Below are 19952 nucleotides of genomic sequence, written 5' to 3'. Positions count from 1 at the left end.
AAAAAAAAATCATTTCCAAAAGTATAATTAAAACCTATGAAAATAAAGATAATATGCCTGATATGCTTTAGAAAGTTGGAAGACAGATATTCTGTAATGAAAGGGATGTATATTTCAAAATAATGGAGAATTTGGGCTTGAGGAATCCAGGCACAGCAGAATTATAATAGGAAGACAGAATGAATTTAAGGCATGGATAAAAGAACCTAGATGTAATAAAAATGCTGACATATGCAGTTAATATTTGATTCATTCAATGGAGGAAAATTATTGGGATAGAAAGTATAAGAAAAAACAATTTACTATCAAGGAAGCTATGCTTTTTATCATATTTTAAACATTTATTGAGTACTTTCAACCAATGTGTACTCTATAAATTTAATTATCAGCAGAATTAAGCTATTTTTTTTTCAGTTTGAATATAATAAAGAAACTCATACTTTTCTTTTATCTGTTTCAGTATGGCTTGGGAAGAGAATTTGTTAGATGATTTACTAAATTTTGCTGCTACCCCCAAAGGACTACTGCTTCTTCAGAGAACAGGTGCTATCTATGAATGTGTGACATTTATGTTCAACCGATATGCAAAAAAATTACAGGTATGAATTACCATCTGCCACAGGCAGAAGGAGTTTTTGTTTCTTTAAAAGCCATTAGGAACATCATTCTGTTTTTTGTGTGTGAAGAGGTTATTAAACTTCAGTTAAAAAGCCATACAGGATTGTAATATTTAACTTGATATTTTTTTCAGGAATACATTAGTGAGTTAGTGTTTGTATCAATGGCTGTATTTACAGGATAGCAAACAAAATGGAGTTGAAAATTCAGTTAATCACCTAAATGTTTTATAAATGTGCTATCAAATATCTGGATATGTTAAAACTGGGTGTAACTCCAGGAAAATAATCTATTGGGTTTAAATATATGTGTCAGTGAGAGTACAGGCCTCACACTTTAAAAGAAACAACAATATTTGTAGAGGGATTATTTTATTATTGCTACTGTTAATAAAATTTACAATATAATACAGCCTTTTCTCAGATAGAGGTCACTGAAGTATATTCAGCTTTTTGCTGTCAAAGTAAATATCCTTAGACTTCTGGGCTTTTTAAGATCATAAGTATGCTTTTAAAAGTGTTTTCTTTGTCTCTGGCAACTGTTGTTTCTTGATGTTATTAGGTGGATTGTAAATATCACTTTATTTGTTCTTCCTTAGTCTTCAGTTCTAATTTCCTGCTTTTGTTTAAGCATATAAAAAACAAAAAACTTTTTAGAGTTGCTTTTACCTATGAAGACTAAGTAGTTCCTGAGGGAGGGCCCTGACCATCTCTATATAAATAAAACATGAACATTAGTTCATGGGTTTATGGTATTAGGTTTGTATGTGCTGATATGTGTTTTTATTTTTTATTTTTATTTAAATGGACCTCAAGTATAGAGAATTTGGTTATTTACATGTTTCTGTTCATGGCATACTGTCCTGATCTGTCCATGCAAGGTTTCTCTCTTAATTAATTTAATTTTCCTGTCACTCCTGATTTGCAGTTCCATTTCACTTTGCTTGCAACCCCCTGCTCTAGGCTTTCATACCAACGTGTCATGTATAACATCCATAGATATGTATACTTCTCGTAGAATACTGTCTTAGTTCATTTGGTCAGTTATAACAAAATACCATAAACTGGGTGCCTTATAAATAACAGAAATTTATTACTCACAGTTCCGAAACCAGGAGGTCCAAGATCTGGATGCCAGCATGGTTGGGTGAAGGCCCTCTTTTGGGTCAGACTTCCCATTGTATCCTCACATGGCAGAAGACGCTAGGAAACTCTCTGGGATCTTATTTTATAAGAGTACTAATCCTATTAATGAGAATTCTCCACTTTATGACCTAATCACCTACCTCCTAAAGCCCCCACTTACTACCATCACCTTGGGTTTTGCATATGAATTTTGGAGGGCCACACATTCAGACTATATCAAATATAGAAGTTTTTCAGTCTTTTTAAGTTTACATAAATGAAATTGTGTTTTAATTTGAATTTCTCTGATGACGAGTTAGAATCTTCTTGTGTACTAGTTAACCATTTGGGTTTTCATTTTTGTTTTTACATTTTTTAAAATATTCAAGCAATTCAGAGACATTTTTCTTTTTCATTCAGATGTTTGAGACCATGCAGACACAACTTTTACTCTTGTGATAATACACTGATGACTAGATGTCATTTTTTACATTCATAAATTTGCAAACAATTTTGTCTTCCTTTTTATCACACTGGTAGTTATCATAGAAGATATTGTTACTGGATCTCAGTAACCTATAACTTTATAAGTTAGTACAATACTTTAACGTTGCTTTATACTATTCAAAATATTTTTTGAAATTTTAGATTCAGTTACCTTGTAAGAAAGCAACTAGGCTATTTTTTTTAATTTTGCAGAAGAGAAAGTGGAGACCCTGTCTGGTTAAATGATCTGCTTATGTTCACATATCCAGTTACTGACAGAAGTAAGACTAGAACTCAGATGTGTGTTTAACAGTTTCCACTAAATCTAAGTCTTGTTTAGTAAAGCATCTCTAACTTCTCTGGTTTCTCTGCCTCTTCATTTTGAGAACACTGTGTGAATCTGGGAAACCCTTATGGCTACTAACATCTGAATCAGCAGGGTCAACGGGGGTGATTGAGAAGGTTATGAAGGCAGGTGGGAAAATGATAGACGTTTATCTTGCTGTACTTCTGTGCCATCTAACTGTAGGACTACTGGATGGCAAATTAAGGAAAATGGAAAATATGAGTAATAAAAACGGAGAAAGGAAGGCAAATTATAAAGACATGAACAGCAGAAAATTGAAGAAATTAACTTAATTTGTTCCCATGGTCCTTTAGTTTATCTCTACGTTTTTTGCCCTTAAACTCAATGTACAGTTTATAAATTTTTTAATTTGATTAAAACAGATCCTTTTTATGAAATGTTGAAAAAATATAAATTCTAAAGGTTACCTGTTTAGAAGTCAAATGTCTTATAAGCCGATCTGATCTTAGCCAAAGTCTGAGAAGGAAGACCATTTTATAATGTCTTACTTCCTTATTCTGATTTCTGCTAAGGGAGATTCTCACTTCTGTACGGTACCATAAGTACATGTATAATACTCTTTGTGAAATAAGAAATTATTTAAGGTTTCTGCAGCCCTGTTTAGAAACCTGTATATTAATGATGAGCATTCTTTGTCTGTGTGTGTGTGTGTGTGTGTGTGCGTGTGTGTGTGTGTGTATAAATTCCCTTCCTTAGGGGGGAAAAATCACATTACCTCTAAAAATAATTGTCATTTTTAAGGAGATACCATAGTCCTTTTTAAAGTTGTTTGATTATTTAAAAGCCCAGTTAAAAAATTGGCAGTCAATACAGAGTTATTAATGAAGAACCAACCTAAAGTATAAAATAATAAGATCATAGAATTTAGAGGTGGTAGGAATGTTATTTTACCTCTGGTCAAAGTCTCTTATTTTATGTATGAAGAGACTTAGACTTAGAGAGAGAAGTAACTTATTCAAGGTCCAAAAGCTACTTAATTTCAGGGGGAGGACCAGAAAATAGATCTGAAATAAGATCGTCAAAAATATTAAATTAGTATTCACTCATTGTTATAATTTCTGAGTTTGTTTTTGCTAGTCTTGTTATCTTGAAAGAATGTCTAGTGTTCTAATTTTTTAAAAAATCAATAACTCTACATGTAACATAAATAAAACATTAACGTGCTATATATTCGGCTTCTCACTATTATTCCTTATTTATGTTTAGATCAGCAGGCATAAAAAATTTGGCTATGGAGTTTTGGTTACACAAGTGGCATCAACAGCAGCAGGTGCAATAGCACTGCAAAGTTCAGGTAAGTTTTTTCTTTTAACTAGAATTATAATTATTTAAATAAAATGGGCAAACCAATGGAAAATTTAACTGGCATGGTCAAGTATCAGAATATTGCTCCAAAGTTATTTTTCCCAAGTTAGGCCTTAAGTAAAAGAAAGTTATTAGATTTCTGTTTTATCTTTTCTTTTCCACGAAATCCCACTGGGAATTTCCTTTTCCTTTGAAACACATAAAACCCTGTTCTCCTTTCTCAGAACAGTGACACGTAATGAACTAAACTGAGAAATACTTGATGCTTTAAGAAGTCACCTTCATCTTATAAATCAAAAGGATATCATCTTCTGTCAGTACAATTGCATCTGATAGGATTTCTTAATGTTAGTTTCAATGGCTTATATATGCATAAAATTTAGTTAGCACACATACATATCATTTCCTTACTTCTTTTTTTCCTCTTCCCTTCTTGAAAGCTTCCCTCTCTCCATTTAACTTTCACCACTGTCTTTGCAGTTTTCAGTTGGCATATATTATCCACCATGGATTGGATTTCTAAGAAGATCAAATATTGGGAACTTAATGTATCATATCTTAAGGTTATCTGACCCCTGAACCAGACATAAGATGTAATCTCTAATAGAGATGTTATGATTATATTTTTAAGGCTTAGAATTGATGAATCATAACATCAGAGGTCACTATTGATTCTCTCCTTAAATAAAAATATTTTTCTGTAGCAAATTTTAAGTATTTTTTTTTTTTGTCTGAACTAATAAATACTACTAGTATTATGAAACATGTTTCTTGGCAGAAGTTGTCTAAGCTAAACCACTTATTTTTTCTTCTACTTATAATAAAATCTAATTTATTATATTACTCAGGTCATAGTAATGAAAACATTTGGGGACTAGATTTAATCTCAACTCAGATTTCCCTGTTGGTCAAGTCATTAAACTTTTGAGCCTCACAGTATCAAACTTCATGAGAAGGTTAAATGCAGTTTTTCACAGGACAAAGGAAGGAAGACTAACACTGCTTGAGTTCCTATAATGTCTTAGGTACTATATTAGGAACTCTACACATATGATCCCATTTATACTTCATAGCAGACCTTGAATGTAGCACTGTTATTTTCAGTTTTCACACTGGGGGACTGATGCTCTTAAGAAGTCAAGGGATTTGTCTAAGGACATGCACCTAATAAGCTGGCAGATTTGCGTTTTGAATACTCATAGTCTCAATTTCGGAGCCTATATTTTTTCTGTTATATCAAGGTGCTCTTTCTGCTCTAATGCTATTGCAGACCTACTGATTTTATGATTAAGTGTTCTGTTTTATACTTTTTCTTATGATTTGATTCTTCATAAAGGTTTTAATCATTAGGTTTAATAATCACTTTCATTTAGAATTATAGTATCTGACTCATGAGAATTTAAAGACTGCACTGAGCCAAAAGTTATGTGAAATGGAGAAATGTTCTAAGCATATGGAATTACAAAAAAATAATTATAATAAGGAAACACTTGTACTCTTTGGACACCTACCCTGCCTCCTAATACCTGTGCCCCTCCCCCAACCTTTCAGGCTGCCTTTCACTGTTGGCTCATTTGCAGAGTAAAGCATAAATATTATTTTTTTAGAAAACATTCTCAGAGAAGTTATTGGCCAGAGATTAAAAGCTAGGACTCAACATTCAGCCCTACAGGGAAATAGTCTTTCAAAATTTCATCATTCTAGTTTTATAGTAATGAAGTATCATAAAGGTATATTAACAATCACAGATATAATTTCTATCAAGGTTAGAGGTTATTTCATGTCTTTTGTCGGTGTGGACCAGTCTTGTTTGAGGAATAATTGTATCTTTCCTTCATAATCCAAAGAAATAGTATACTATGAATATGATGTAAAACAATCCTTTTTTAGGGTTCATTAATGCGCTTATAACTGAATTATGGGCCAATCTGGAATGTGGAAGAGATGATGTTAGAGTAACCCATCCAAGATCTACTCCGGTGGATCCTATTGACCGAAGCTGTCAAAAGGTAAGACATGATTTGACTTATATAATAATATAGAGATTTTAAGTATATCTCTCAGAAATTACTTTATCCAGACTTTATCGATATTCAGTTACAACCAGCAGCCTTTCCTAATTTTTTCTTTTCTCTCCTTTTTTTCATTTCTAATTTAAAAAAAAAAAAATTCACAATAAATTTAGTGAATGATAGAAACACCAATATTCTTTGGGAATTATGTTTTGGAAAGATTTTTTTTTTTATACAATGATATAAAAAATTTATATTTATGTTTTTACTATGATTTTGTTACAAAATGAACAAACACAAAGAACTCTGAAACAAAAGCCAGCTGATCAAAACAAAATAGTAAGGAAGCATTTTCCCCTTGAACTCAAATCTAATAGAAAATTGTTAGGATTATTTGAAGAAAGGATAGACAGAGAAGATGCTATCATTAAGAGTAATATGGCCAAAATAAACTCCACACAAGAACCTCTTAAGCACCCACACAATATTCTAATTTAATGACTTTTATATATTTGATATGTTCTCCAAATTTCACTAAAATGAAATGATGATTTCTGACTTTGACTTTATGATAGCCTGGGAAATTTTTATTCAGAGGGTGTCATAAAATTATCAAAATTAAGAAAAAAAACAAAACATTCTGCTTTCTGTATTAGTAGACTGATTCCTTCCAGTAGAAAATGCAAACTCAGGAAAATAACTTAAAATTCAACCGTTTAAAAAATAAGTAAGAAATGGAGAGGAATTAATATAGATGAAGAGAACCATACTGCTCAAGATTCTGGATTTAACAAATTTTCACATGAGGAGAAGTACAACTTGGTGCTTCCCAGATAGAAATTTATACTCTAACGAGATTGTAAAACCAGAAGACAAGGTTTAGGGTCTTAGAGAAACTGGGAAGTGGAAGGAGATTCCTTGAAATTAAAGAGGAACACAGAAAGTGCTCCAACCTGTGTATACAGTCTGTCTAAATATGTCACTGTCCCCTGAACTGTGCACTTGAACTTCACAGATATCACATGCTCTACCACAGTGGTCAGAATTAAGAGAGAGTTTAAGTTGTTTAACCCCATCAACTACTAAATTAGAATCAGTACTCTTTGGAGAATAACAAAATCCAGTGTTTCTGCATCATATTCTTCACAATGTATGGAATAAAATCAAAAAATTATTAGATGTGAAGAAACAGAAAAATGTGATTCAAAGTCCAGAAAAAGGCAAATAATAGAGATTAACTGTGAAATGATGAGATTGAAATTATTTGTTAAAGATTTTTAAGCAGTTATTAATAAATATAATGTAAAAGAAAATATGCTGGTGATAAATGAACAAATTAGAAATCATAGTAGAGAAGTAGGAACTATAAATAAGAGCCATATGGAGATTCTAGAGCTAAAAATTTTATTTTCTGAAATAATTTTCTATATGATTTTGATGGAAGATTTAGAGATGACAAGTTTACTTAATCAATAGAAATTATACAATCTGAAGAACAGAGAGAAAAAAATTAGGAAAAACTTGTGTGATTTGTGAGATCTTATCCACAGATTTAACATGTGTGATGGAATACAAAAGGAATGGGGCAGAAAAATATTAGAATAAGTAATAGCTGAAAATTTCTAAATGTATGAAAATATATAAACTTATAGATTAAGAAACAGTGAATCTCAAGGAAGAATATATGCAAATAATGAAATTGCAAAGAAACCACAGCAAGGTTGACTATAGATATATGAACACATGAAAACTAAAAATAAAGAAGAAATATTGAATGATGCCATAGAAAATTACACATTACATAAATTACAGGGGAACAGCAAAAAAGTTTGCTGATACTTCTTTAGAAACAGTGGAGGCCATAAGACAAAGAATGTACTGAAAGGAGAAAAACTAAAGTCAATCTAAATTTCTATTCACCAGAAATACTCTTTAAGAATAAAAAAGTGAAATTTACAAATTAAATCTAAATAAATAATTTACAGCAGACCTGCATTTTAAATAATACTAAAAGAATTTCCTCAGGTCGAAGGAAAATGATTGCAGATATTTTGGTTTTTAGGATTAAAAGAAGAAATTGCAAGAAGATGAATGAGTATAAAAACCTATTATTTTTTTCTTCTTGTAAACACATGTGTCTCTAAAAGAATAGTGACATATGGTGGGTTTTTTTTTTTAATACTTTGAAGTAATACCTATGACAGCTATACTTTACAGAACAAGAGAATGGTAAACAAATCTGGTTACAATTTTTTTTCACATTTTATGTAAAGTAGCACAACATTCTTAATCTCTAGCAAATAGTTTTGATTTAAATTTAAGGTTACAGGGGTTTATTAAACTTCTTTGATTTTTATTAGAAATTTAGTATAAACTTCGATTAACTTTTCTCTTTAAAAAAAATTGTGTATTCCCCTAAACTATGCACTGAAAGATCTAGAAATAATAACTCATAAGAGTAAAAATTCTTAATGCACAGTTTATAGTTCTAAATATCCCCTAGGAATTCTGTTGTCTTTTGGGATTTAATTTTATTTTGTCATTTTAATTTGGAAAACAATGTGACCTCAATATATAATGAGCTACATTAAAAAACTTACTTCCAGCCCCCTCCTCCCTTGTCTTACTCTCTATAGCTGAACTTTGCAATATGATAGTCCCATGTGGCTATGTAAATTTAAATTTAAACTTAAGTTAAAAATTCAACCTCCCCATTACATTAGAGTTTGGGTTTAGCCACATCATCTACTAAATTAGAAACAGCACTCTTTGGGGAATACAACAGAATCTATCATCTCTTAAGTGCTCAATACCACAGGTAGCTAGTGATTATCATATTGTACAGTTCAGATTACATAACATTTCCATCATCAGAAATTGTTTTATTGGAGGACACTAACCTAGAAAAACCACTAAGAAAAAATGCAAAGAGGCATCTCTAAAAAACAAAATCCCCCCCACCCCCAAAAAAAGAAAAATGTAAAAAGCTAGAGAGGAAAGAGCAAAGGAAGAGAAAACACAGGAAAAACAGAACAAATAGAAAAATAGTAGCCCTAATCAACAGTCACTTTAAATATAAGTGAACTAAATATCCTAATTAAAATGCAGAGATTTTCAGGTTGAATAAGAAAGGAACTATATACTAACTTTAAAAAACTCACTTTAAATTAAAAAAAAAAAAAAAGGTTAAGTTAATCAATGAAAAGACATACCAGAGGAAAAAAGAAGACTAGAACGGCCATATTTAATATCGGATATAAAAAAAAAATCAGAGATTAAGGAAAACATATCTGTATGATAATATGAGCAATGTATCAAGAAGATATCAATGAAAAGACATACCAGAGAAAAAAAGAAGACTAGAATGGCCATATTTAATATCGGATATAAAAAAAAAAAATCAGAGATTAAGGAAAACATGTCTATATGATAATATGAGCAATGTATCAAGAAGATACAAAATAACATAAGTCAGTTATATTCTTAGAAATCAGATTCAAAATATATGAAGTATTAAAATAGAATTTAAGGAAGAAATAGGTAAATCTACATTCACAGTCGAAGATTTTAACATTCCTGTTTTAACAGTTGATTTCATATCTTTAAATCTGTTCTGAGGTATACCGTTTAACTACTACTACTGATCACTTGATCTAATAGTTCTTTATACAATACTATATTGAATGACTGCAGAATACATTCTTTTCAGGAGCACATGGCATACTCACCAAGAGAGGCTGTTGCTAGGCTAGAATGCAAGTCTAAATAAATTTAAGATGAATGAAATAATACAAAGTATTTTCTTTAACCACAATGGACTTAATTAAATATCAAGAGCTAAAAAATAAAAAAAAAAAAACAATTATTTGGAAATAACATGTTACCAAATACCATGTAGCTCAAAGAGGAAGTCACAAGGGATTTTAGAGATATTTCAACTGTATAAAAATAAAAATACAGTATATAAAAAAAATGTGAATATAGCTGAAATAAAGCTAAGAGGGATATTTTTAGCTTTAATATTACAAAGTAAGAAATATCTAAAATTAATGATTCAAGTTACTGTCTAAATAACTAGAAAAAGAAGAGCAAATTATACCCAAAGTGCATGGAAGAAAAGACATAATAAATATTCGAGTAGAAATCAATAGAACAGAAAAACGATAAATTAGAGAAAAGTAACAAAACCAAAAGATGGTTTTTTGAAGTGATTATTAAAGATTATAAAACCCTAGCCAGACTGATCAAGAAAATGAGAGACCTAAAATTACTAATATAAAGAATGAAAGAGGAGGCTGTCACTTAAGATCTCACAAATATTAAAGAACAATAAAGGAATTTTATGATCAACTTTATGCCATGAATTCAACAACTAAGATAAAATTGGCAAACTTCTTAAAAAATATGCTTACCCAAACTGACCCAGTAAAAAATAGAAAATCTAAAAAGGTATATATCAGTTAAAGAAAGTAAATTATCAAAAACCTTCCCACAAAGAAAATCAGATAGTTTCACTGGTGAATTCTATAAAACTTTTAAAGATAAGAGAAAGAGCACCAATCATACACAAGTTCTTTCAGAAAACAAGGGTATAGGAATCAGTTTCAAACTTATGTTTTGAGTTCGGCATAACCCTGATGTGGCAAAAAGACATAAATTTTACCAAAAAAGAAAATTACAGACCAATATTTTTATTGAATATCAACTTAAAAATATTTAACAAAATATTTTCAAATTATATCAACCAATAAAAAAGGATCATTATGATCAAGTGGGGTTTATCCCAGCCATATAAAGTTGGATTAACATTGTAAAATGAAACTATAATTCACCATATTAACATAATAAAGAGAAAAGTCATACACTGATTTCAATAGATGTGGAAACGGCATTTGAGAAAATTTAATACTCATTTATAAAAACTCAGCAGATTTAATCCTCAAACTGATAAATATTATCTTTGAAAAACATACCTCTTCAGCAATAGTGAAATATTGAACCTAAAATTTGTTCACTCTTAGCCACTTTTACTCAATATTGTTTTAGGTCTTAATGCAATAAGGCAAGAACAAAAATAGAAGGCCTATAGATTGGAAAGATGTGTAAAACTATATTTGATAATGGTTTGATTTTTCATCTAAATCAAAAAACTTTCTTTGAATCACTCTCAGATTATTTAACACTTTAAAAATACATCTCTGGTATAGTAGGTATAACTGATACATCTTGCTTAGTACTTAGTACTTAGTACTTAGTCATTCTATTACTTCCAAATCCTAATTTGTTTTTTTTCCTAATTTTGTCCACTCAAAAACATTTTCATTCATAGCATTCTATCTAAAATATAAAATATAATTTTCATTACTTTTCTGAAAACAATTTATTTCCTTTTGTTAGAGGATAAAGATAGAGCTCATTAACACAGCACATACCCTCCTGCCTTCCTGCTTGCTGCCTTTGCAGCCATGTCTCTCACTTCTTGCTTTGCTGTGGAATGTCATCCTCCCAATATCTTCCCACTCCTCTCTGGAATACAATACCAGCAGGTCATTTTGAGCATTGTTTTAAATCATCTAATAGTGTATTTGTCCTGTCTTACACTGTGAGTCCTTGGGGGCAGGGATCATTTTTCATTCATATTTTTATTCTTAGCATCTAGTAAACTTGCTGATAAGCAGCCAGCATTAAAATATTTTGAATGGATAATTAAGTGAATAGATAATCATTATCAACCTGAAGAGTTTTTAATTCATAAGAAAAATTCTTGGTTTTAGGCTTAATTTTGTGCTGTAGTTTTAAAATATATCAAACATTTGACCTTCCTTTACTTTTCAAATAATAGAACCCCATTATTTTCTTCAAACCATTGATGAAATAGAAATATATTTTATGCTAATATAAATTTTAGGATAATTAATATCTGATAGTAACATCTTATGTTATTCTTGTGGGAACCAGTGATTACATTATAAATATTTTCTTGAGCTCTAGAAGTGCTTAACATCACAATTTTGCAGTATGCTAATATCTTTTAAAAATCCTCAGTATGGTCTATGGCCATGCCACCCGGAACGTGTCCAATCTTGTCTGATCTCGGAAGCTAATCAGGGTTGGGCCTGGTTAGTACTTGGACAGGCGACCACCTAGGAATACCAGGTGTTGTAGGCGTAAAAAAAAAAAAAAAGGCAAAAAAATGCTCAGCGTGTGAAAAATTGATTTGTTTCTCCTAGAAACAAAATGCTGAAATCTTAAGTTTCTTTAAAATTCTGTTTAGATTGTTTTAGTTCAAATACAATTACTAAATAGTTTTCACCTAGAGTTCAATGTAATATTAGAGTAGCATATCAAAAGTTATGATTCTGTTATGTGGTCCACATTGTTTTATTTCTCAGGTGGAAGTAGGGAGGTTTCATAAACAACAATGGAATTCTTCATGTGTAAATAGCACAAAAATTCTCAACATAATATTGATATACATGATTTGTAAAGACCATACTTCTATGGATAATGTCAAATGTCAAAAAGGACACTTATTAAGTTTTTAAAAATAATCTGTCATTGTTATAATAGATGGAAAGGGTGTTTTAAACATAAAAGACTTATTTAGGATAGTATCTGAATATTGCTGGATTAATATTAAGAACGTTTATGAAATATTTGCATATTCAAATTATGCATTTTAGCTTATATTTTGATAAATTAAAAATAAAACTTATGGCATCTGTTTTATCTTTCTAGTCAACACCCTGGTGATTAGTGAATTTTTACAGTGGTTCCCTACATGGCTGTGAATTCTCTAGTTTTGCTGCATTTCATTTTATATATAATTAATAGATATTCCTCATACATTCTTTCCTTGACATAAATTTTTTTCTTCCTCCTTTATAGTGCATGCTTTTAGCATAGTGTTTCCTTTAAATAGGCATTCAGTAAATGGCTACTAGGCTATTAAATTTATTCTACTCTATGATAATGTTATTGCTATCTGAATAGATATTAACTTTAAATTATAAATATGTTGATTCCCTTTTTAGAAAGGAAATCTTCATTTTATGGAAAATTTATGGGGAAAAAAGGAAACTTTTAAAAAACTTGATGTGAGTTCATTTTTCATCCTACTGCAGCATTTGTTAAAAGCTACTGTGTGTTAAATGTATTTACTTAGCCACAGTTAAATAGCATTACATTTGGTATAATAAGAGGGTTATAAAATGGCCTCTACCTTACAGGTCCTCAAACAAAGGCTGTGAAACAAGGTGACACTGTTAAATAGCATCTGAAGATTATATAGTGATTTGTAATGAGTAACCTTAGCCTGAAAATAAGAAAATATAATAAATTAGTTTATGACCAACTTTCTGATAGTGTGTGACTTTGCTAAAGTCTCTTCACTTGGCTGGTCCTCAAGTTCTCTCATCTATTAAATGAGAGATTGAATTAACTGTTCTTTTTAATTTTCTCAATATTCTGATTTTAGTGAAAATTCTTAATTTGATTCTTAAATTTTCTGAGTCTAGGGAAAATTTAAAAATGACAAGCAGCAAGCATTATAGTTACAAATAAGTAGTTAATATAGGACAAAGTAAACATACAGGTATTGGAATGTAAGGATTCTAGAGGCAGATAAAGTTATTTGGAAAGCCTTCTAGAGAAAGAGGGGGCAAACTTTTGAAAGCTTATGAAATGGGATAATGAGTATGTGAGAGGGCAGGAAAAACATGTTAGTAGATAAGAAAAGTTTATGTGGCAGTCAGTTGAAGGAGCCCACAGGCAGATTTGATTGACTGAAGTGGTGACTTCATGCTGAGGGGTAATGGGAAATGAAGCTTTTGATAACTGTTAAGAGAAGGTGGGTGTCAATTAGTAAAGCGCCTTGAAAGTCATGCCGAGGAGTTTAGATTTGATGTTTACTAATAGGCAACCACGCATTCTTTTGCACAGAGAATCCAAATAATGAAATGTGCCTGAGAAAAATATTCAGATTGCCTTTAATAAAAGGAAATGAGATTGGGAACTTAAAGATTTCACAGGGATTAACTTGATAAGATTGCACTGGAAAATGAGCTGGTTTTGATAGGAAAAGCCATGGCTTTCTTAAATTTACTATGATTAGGATAGTTGTATTTACAGAGAATGTAGTTAAAGGATAAAGATGGCCTTGTGACCTAAGTAAAGAATATATAGAATTTATTATCTTGCTCCAGAGCCCCTAAGTGTTATTCTCTTATATTGTCTTACACATCAGAATAACAGATGCAAAGAAAACATAGATCCTTTAATTTTTTTTCTCAGAATCAAACTTTTCAAGAGATACATGATATCTTAATACATTTTCCAACTCTCAAGTATGTTTTGTTACGACTGTTATTATGTATTGTCAACACATAGATTCTTGTTAATGGTAACTATTTTATATTTATGTACGTATTTCACCTTTATGTAGATTAATTAGGCTTATTTGAAAAACTAACCCTTGTAGTCTACTGCTATAAAACTTCATTTAACGATTCTTCCATGGATGTGGTTAGAAAAAAATGAACCATTTAAATGACTGTTTTCTTTCTCCTTCCATCCTAGTCTTTTCTAGCACTGGTGAACTTGCTATCTTATCCTGCTTTTTATGAGCTGATAGGCAATCAAGATCTTCCTAATAAAACAGAATACTCTCTTCGTGAAGTCCCAACGGGTGTTATTGTAAGTCATTTTATTTTAATCTTTCCCTTTTATAAACGATACTTTTTGAGATTTGTAGTAAAAATGCAATTTGACAGAAAAAAAAGAACACTATTTAATGATATTCAAAGGCTGATACATTTACCCATGGAATATCAGCTTCTGAATTATCTGTGAATGGAATCTTTGATCCAGGACACCTAACAGTTGCAATACCTATCGGAATGAATAGAGTGTTAACACTCCTCAACAAGGAAAGAGATGTGGTATAAATAGAAGTATGTGTATGAAATTATATTATTAGTCATACTGGTGCTATTCCTTTATTGGCTAGAATAATTAGAAATAAACTGTATTTAAAAAGTCTAATACATTTTCTCCTTATATTTTAATGAAATATATGTTACTGGCCCATGAGGGCAGTATATACATATTTATTTAATCTGAGACTTATTTTATGTTAATACTTTCAGATGGATATCTTGTTCTCATCATCCAGAGATATTTACTTCCTCATTTTTGGATAAATTTATGAATTAGACACATAAATATAAATATGTACACATATGCATTTGTAAAGAATTATTTGATTAATACTGAAATTCTATTATTAATCCTTTTTGTTTTTCTGGTCATTCGTCTATATGGTGGCGTTTTGTACAGTTTTACTTTTTTGAGTACTTTGAATTCTTATTAATACTAAACATTTTAATTTTTTAAAACTTTCTCTACTTTGGGAAATTTTCGATAATTTATATGAATAAAATATAAAGATAAATACTTCTGTCATTAAACTTTTTATATTCTCTTCTTTGAAATGATCCAGTTTTATATTGTGCTTACTTATCTGTTAGCACTTCTTAAGTACTTTTATAATTAGCCATTTATGTGCCTGTCTTTCCTGCTACACTGTGAGTGTCCGAGAGCAAGTAGGATATCTTAGTCAACCTTAGAATCTAGAACATAGTAGAAGTCCAGTGAATGGTCTTTGAAAATATTCCTAGTATTATTGCCTTTACTGAAACTGATTATGGGAATTAGTACAAATGAATTGCATTATTTTATCTAGAACAATGGTTTGGATATTTGTTCTGTTAAGTTTTCAGGGTTATCTGTAGCGCTTATTGAAAGATATCTTTCCACTTAGGGAAGGCTTTGTCTTTTAGTTTTAAAATACTTAACTGTGAATAGCTTTGTTATTCCACCTCTCCTAACAACATTATTGTAACCTTATAGAAGAGTCACTGCTTCCCATCATCATTTAAACATGTTAAAATCTATTAAAATAAACAATAGCTCCCTTGACCCGTGTCTTCCTTTAGCTATCACTCTATGTATGGTTTTCTTTTTAGTTTTCCCCTTGAAAAACTTCCTGAAAAAAATTGTCTATATTTTAAGTCTCTGCTTTCTTGTCTATCGGCTCCAGGAGCAACTGTAATCTGGTGTCTTGCTCAATTATTTAACTGAAATTGTTCTGTCAGAAGTCACCAGTAAATATGCAATTCCTTTACTCAAAGGAACCTCCCCATTCCTTTAACTAATTTACCACCTTGTGGCATTTGGACCAGTTGATTCAATCATTCTGTTGTCACTCTCTTCTATGACTGTGGTACTGCTTCTTCTTGACCAGCTTCTTGGCCTCTCCTGCATCGTTGGTCTTCTTTGAGGACTTTTCTTCTGTCTGTCTTATGTCTTCCAGGTTGATCACATTGAATTCTATGGTTTCAGTTGTACACTGACAAATCTCTGACCTGTATCATTCATTTGACTGCCAGATCTATACCCAGATTTCTTCTAAACAATGGATATCTGGAAAACTCATAGGCATCTTAGTCTTACCATGTCTACAACTGCATAGAAAGTTTTCTGTATCCTAAATCAATTCCATTTCCTGCCTCAGTATATGTCACCATTGTCCACACAGTTGAATAAGCTAGAAACCTGAAATTCATTGTTGACTCTTATTTCTATAGATGTAGTTAATTATAATTTATATATATTTTACCTCCCTGATAACTGGATCTTGTTTACTTTTCTATTCCTGTTCAGACCACCTTAGCTCTGACCTTCATTTCTTGATAGATTACTTCGATGAGATTCTAATTGCTCTTTTTCTTCCATTCTCAACCTCTATCCTCATACTAATTTGTTCTCAAAATGGTCCTTTAAAAATGAAAATCAACTGCAGCTATTCTGTTGTTTAAAATCTTTGCTGATTTCCCATTACCTCCATACATATTCTATGTTCCTTTGCATGGCCTTCAGCTTCTCCTTATTTCTCAAAGTCCTCTTTTTTTCTCCTCTTACCTTCTACTCTCTAACGTTCATCGTTTTTGGACAAGTTTCTTTCTTTCTCTGGAATCTGAAAGGTATATAATCTTGCTTTTTAGCTAGATAGTGTCTCCTCATTCTTTAGGACTTGTTCATGCTTTACTCCTTCTCTGAAGTCTTCTTTGTCCTTCCTCTGTAGCCGCCCTTTCTGAGTTCCTCTTCATGTACGCTCGTAGCACCTTGTCCATGAATAAAATATGTGCCACATTATTTTATTATTTATGTATTGTCTCTTCTAATAGACCATAAGATACATAAGGAGAAGAACTATGTCATATTTGTCTTTTGCCCTGAAAGTCTAGCAATTTGGGTTTTATTTATTTATTTTTGTTTTTTGGATTTTTTTTTTCTCCTATGAGCATGGTAGGTTCTCAATAACCTCACTGTTTTATTATTTCTTCTTGGCTAGACTCTTAACAAGTTGGGTCCCTCTTAGGCTTTATTCAAAAGGATTTAATTCAATAACTTTATATTTTCTCTGGAAGTCCCATGATGTCAGGACCCCTAAAGAGTGATACTGAAGAGCCATGTGTGTGTGTGTGTGTGTGTGTGTGTGCGCGCGCGCGCGCGCGTGCACGCACACATACAGAGGCACATGTATGGGCTTTATTTTGTGGACATTTTCAAATTTACATTAAAAAACAGTATAATGAACTCCCCATATTCCACTCACTAAACTGCACCTTTTATCAACATTCTGTCATGTTCTTCCATCTATTCTCCAATTATTTTCCAGTTTCTTCTCCTTTACTCTTGCCTTTTTCCCCACCGGAGAATTGTAAAGCATATTTTGAGCATAATGTCAATTTATCTGTAAATAACTTACCTCTAACTGAAAGGGACTTTTAGAGGTTTTATTTTGATTTAGATTACTACCCTGTAAACCATTCTGGCTTTGTCATATCTAAAATATTAGCTATAAAACCTTAATATTATCTAATATGTCATCTATATAGAAGTTTCCTTTGATGTCTCAAAGATATCCTTTTTTACAGTTGGTCAAGTCATGATCCGAACAAGGTTCACCTATTACATTCAGTCATTATGTCTTTTAAGTCTCTTTTTATTCTAAAACAGTTCCCCCTCCCTTTCTGTTTTCATGCCATTGATTTATTGGAGAAACTGTATTATTTGTCCTGGGTTACATTGATTAATTGTTTCCTTAGGAGATGTGAAATGGTGATTCTAGTTCTGTCATTCTTTTTGTATCTAACTGGAATTATTCAATAAAGGAAACCCTGAAATACAGTTCTTTTAGCAATGACAGAATAAATGTTTCACTTATTTTATTTTTTAAATAAAATTTCAGGATAATGAATTGGTGCTGTAGTATCCCCCAAAGGGAGATTTTATTATTATCATTATCAACTTTTAGTTTTTACTAAAAATGTTTATGTTTCAATCCAATGTAGGGATTATTATTTTTAATGATCAATTTATTTCTTTTTTGACTGCTGAGTCCTTTTGACATATATTTATTCATTTTTTATATTTTGCTTTTTTGCTTTCTTATATAAGATGTTCCAGGCTTAGCGTACACATTTTCTGGCTCAGCCTGGAATCAGCCATCTTCAGTGAGTCCTTGTCCTTTTAGTAAGAAGTGTTATTTAGAAATTATAACCTGTTCAGTGGACAGCCAAAAAGGAAAAATTGTTTTTATTTATTTATTTTTTATTTTGTTTTTTATTTATTTTTATTATGGTAACATCGATTAATGAAATCCAGCAAGTGTCAGGTGTACAATTCAACAGTAAGGCATATGTATATTGCATTGTGTGTTCACTGCCCATAGTTAGATTTCTTTCTGTCATGATTATCTCGAGGTCCATCCGTGTTGTTGTAAATGACAGAATTTCATCTCTTTTTATGGCTGAATACTATTCCATTGTATATATATATGTACCACAGCGTCTTTATCCAGTCATCTGTTGTAGGGCACTTCAGTTGCTTCCATGTCCTGGCCACTGTGAATAATGCTGCTATGAACATTGGTGTGCAAATATCTTTTCAGCTATATGTTTTCGAGTCTTTGGGGTAAATACCCAGTAGAGGTATTGCTGGATCATATATAGTTTTTATTTTTAAGAGAAAAATTAATCATGAGCCTATATTGATATTTCTTATATGCTTATATATTTTTCTCTTTCACTGAAAAATTTGGTTCCTAATACATGAACAAAATCACTTATTTTATTGTACAATTTACATATGATAGTTCCAAAATAAGATTAGTGAATGCATACTGACATTTCTTTTCAGTTAATTTTGTCCTTAGAATATATGCCACTGGGAACTTATAGTCAAAATATTGTGTTTTAAAGTCATTTGCAGTAAGTAAATCTCTACTTGTCCTGGTTGTCCCACTAACTTGATAGATTGGTTTTGTTTGAGAATGTTTTAAATTTAGAGAGATTGTTTTCCATTTTTCTTTATTGTCTGAATTTTGTCTTTTAAGTTATAGAAAAATATGCAATTCCCATATATAACAAGGTATATTCACATAATGTCCTCACATATTAATTCCCTTTTTCTTCTCTTCCCATAGAGTTTGATTTTCAATATAATAGCTATTAGCCACATGTATATATTTAGATTAACTTAGATTAATTACAAATAAATAAGGTTAGAAATTCATTTTAAGTACGATTCATATTTTAAGATTTCAAGCGCCCACTAAGCCACATGTGGTAATGGCTATCACACTGGACAGCACACAGAGAGGACATTCCCATTATTGCAGAAAGTTCTGTTCTACCACACTACTTTGTAGCTGACCATTTTTATTAGTTTTATGTTTATCCTACGTCCCCAGATTTTTTAAGCAAAAGGCAGTTTACTATAAACACTGTTCTGTCCTTTGCTTTTCTTTTAATTCTGTCTTTGAGATGATTCCATAGCACATAGAGCTTGTCCTCATCCTTTTTAATAATCGTATAGTACTCTATTATATGGATGAGGTATAGTTTATTCATCCATTCATCTATGGTGGACATTTGCTTTCTTTACGTCTTATATATTTTTCTCTCCTATTTTAAA

General features: G+C 31.1%; 1 protein-coding gene and 1 pseudogene across 5 annotated transcripts in view; both read left to right on the top strand.

Annotated features, from left to right (window-relative positions):
• TBC1D32 (TBC1 domain family member 32) overlaps positions 1 to 19952 on the top strand; it is a 166590-nt gene that overhangs the window by 68802 nt on the left and 77836 nt on the right. For all 5 annotated transcript variants that reach the window (XM_015600132.2, XM_025042417.1, XM_006926130.3 and 2 more), the window contains 4 exons: positions 461 to 599; positions 3802 to 3889; positions 5791 to 5909; positions 14490 to 14606. In XM_015600132.2, coding sequence (XP_015455618.1) covers positions 461 to 599; positions 3802 to 3889; positions 5791 to 5909; positions 14490 to 14606 — 463 coding nt within the window. The remainder of the gene's footprint in view (positions 1 to 460; positions 600 to 3801; positions 3890 to 5790; positions 5910 to 14489; positions 14607 to 19952) is intronic.
• On the top strand, positions 11962 to 12080 carry LOC112474378 (annotated as a pseudogene).

This window comes from Pteropus alecto, unplaced genomic scaffold, assembly GCF_000325575.1.
Source record: "Pteropus alecto unplaced genomic scaffold, ASM32557v1 scaffold79, whole genome shotgun sequence".
Classification (NCBI taxonomy): domain Eukaryota; kingdom Metazoa; phylum Chordata; class Mammalia; order Chiroptera; family Pteropodidae; genus Pteropus; species Pteropus alecto.
Note: the sequence above shows the minus strand (reverse complement) of the source record. Positions and strands in the feature narration are given on the sequence as shown.